Genomic DNA, 1,500 nt, shown 5'->3' on the forward strand with positions numbered 1-1,500 from the left:
CTTGTATTTTAAGCACCACTCTACGCTCTTCTACTACCGTCTACATTCAAAATTTCAACTTATAGGACTTCCTAGGCAGAGCATCCAGCATAAGCAAGACGCCCAGCAAAGACACTCTGGCACAGAAAAACAAAAGCATCTGCAAAAAAACTGAGCCTAGAAGATTCACTACAATGTCAATGCATATGGGAGGATTGTCACTCGTTACAGAAATGACAATTGTGCTGACATCCAATTGTCACTCAAAACAAAAGCAATGTTATTTCAAGCCTCAAACCCTAAACACTACAACACAACAAATATAACTCAAAATCACAACAATTGTCGCGAAGAACATTGCAATTATGGGTTAAGCCCACTAACGAAAGATGCCCAAGACCTCTAGGATGTGTAGCATTATCTGTAAAACTGGACTGCCCCGAAAATGCAGACAATTCATCATCAGTCCAGTGATTAAACGATGTCCAAGTAAAAAACAAATCCAACAAATAAGAACCAAGCAATGATTGATGCACATATCTAAGCAGAAAGTAATTTCATCGCATAAAAACAAAGCCGAGAAAATCTCTAGGTTTCCGTAGCATTGTAAATCCAAAAGAGGATGCTAAATAGTCTAAAACGACATAATAACCATCAAAACGACATTTAAACACAGAAAACAAGAAGACCTAAGTGTTGGTGGCCCTGGTGTAAATCTGCTGGCTGGCATGAGCAGAAACCATCCTAATCGCCCCTCTGGCCATCAAGTCCCTTATGGCCTTCCTCGCCAGCGATCCATTGATCCTGAGACGGTCGGAGAGAATGGAGGGTGTGATGAGCTTATACTTGGGGGCCTCAGCGATGAGCTTGTCGTACGTGCCCTGGTCGAAGAGCACCATGTTGTTGACCTTCTCCTTTTGCTTTCCTTTGCTCCACTTCTTCTTCTTCTGCTTGCCTCCTCCTGACTTCGCCGGCTTCGAAGACGGCGGCGGTGCCTTATCCTTCTTCGGTGCCTGAAATTAAAAACTCTAGATTGGTAACAAACATTTACACAAATAGATGGCGATCAATCTGGAAGCAAATATTGTACGTACCATTAGATCGGATTACAGCGACTCAAAAAGAGAGGAGCGAGGGAGAGAGAGAGAGAGACAGGAGGGTTGGCGGCTGGAGGCAGTGCGAGTGAACGAGGAAGATATGTGAGGGGTAGAGATTTATTGACTTAGGGTTTCCTCGGGTTACATAGTAACGACGTCGTTTCGGCTACCTAATTTGTTTAACTGGCCCATTTCTGAAAGATCCAGATATTTAGGCCCATAACTCCAATAAAATGCAATTTTTTTTTTTTTGGGTCAGACAATAAATAAAAAAATCCCATTGTAAAATATATGCAATTGAATAATTATCAAAATCGTAAATCCAATTATTCTAGGGCTCTTTTGATTCTGCTCACATCTCACATGCTTGTGGCTTGGTCGTGATTTCTAGGGCCTCAAGCTTAATTGGAGGGACATTGAGCAT

The 1,500-nt window shown here is 42.1% G+C and overlaps 1 protein-coding gene across 1 annotated transcript; it reads right to left on the bottom strand.

The window, feature by feature from the left end:
* Positions 1 to 489: 489 nt before the first annotated feature.
* LOC117635774 (40S ribosomal protein S25) lies at positions 490 to 1,175 on the bottom strand. Its single transcript, XM_034370135.1, has 2 exons — positions 1,074 to 1,175; positions 490 to 992 (listed from the first exon to the last, which is right to left on the bottom strand). Exons 1-2 carry the CDS (start codon positions 1,074 to 1,076, stop codon positions 669 to 671), a joined length of 327 nt encoding a protein of 108 aa, XP_034226026.1. The 5' UTR covers positions 1,077 to 1,175; the 3' UTR covers positions 490 to 668.
* Positions 1,176 to 1,500: the final 325 nt, after the last annotated feature.

Source organism: Prunus dulcis, chromosome 7 (genome assembly GCF_902201215.1).
Source record: "Prunus dulcis chromosome 7, ALMONDv2, whole genome shotgun sequence".
Taxonomy (NCBI): domain Eukaryota; kingdom Viridiplantae; phylum Streptophyta; class Magnoliopsida; order Rosales; family Rosaceae; genus Prunus; species Prunus dulcis.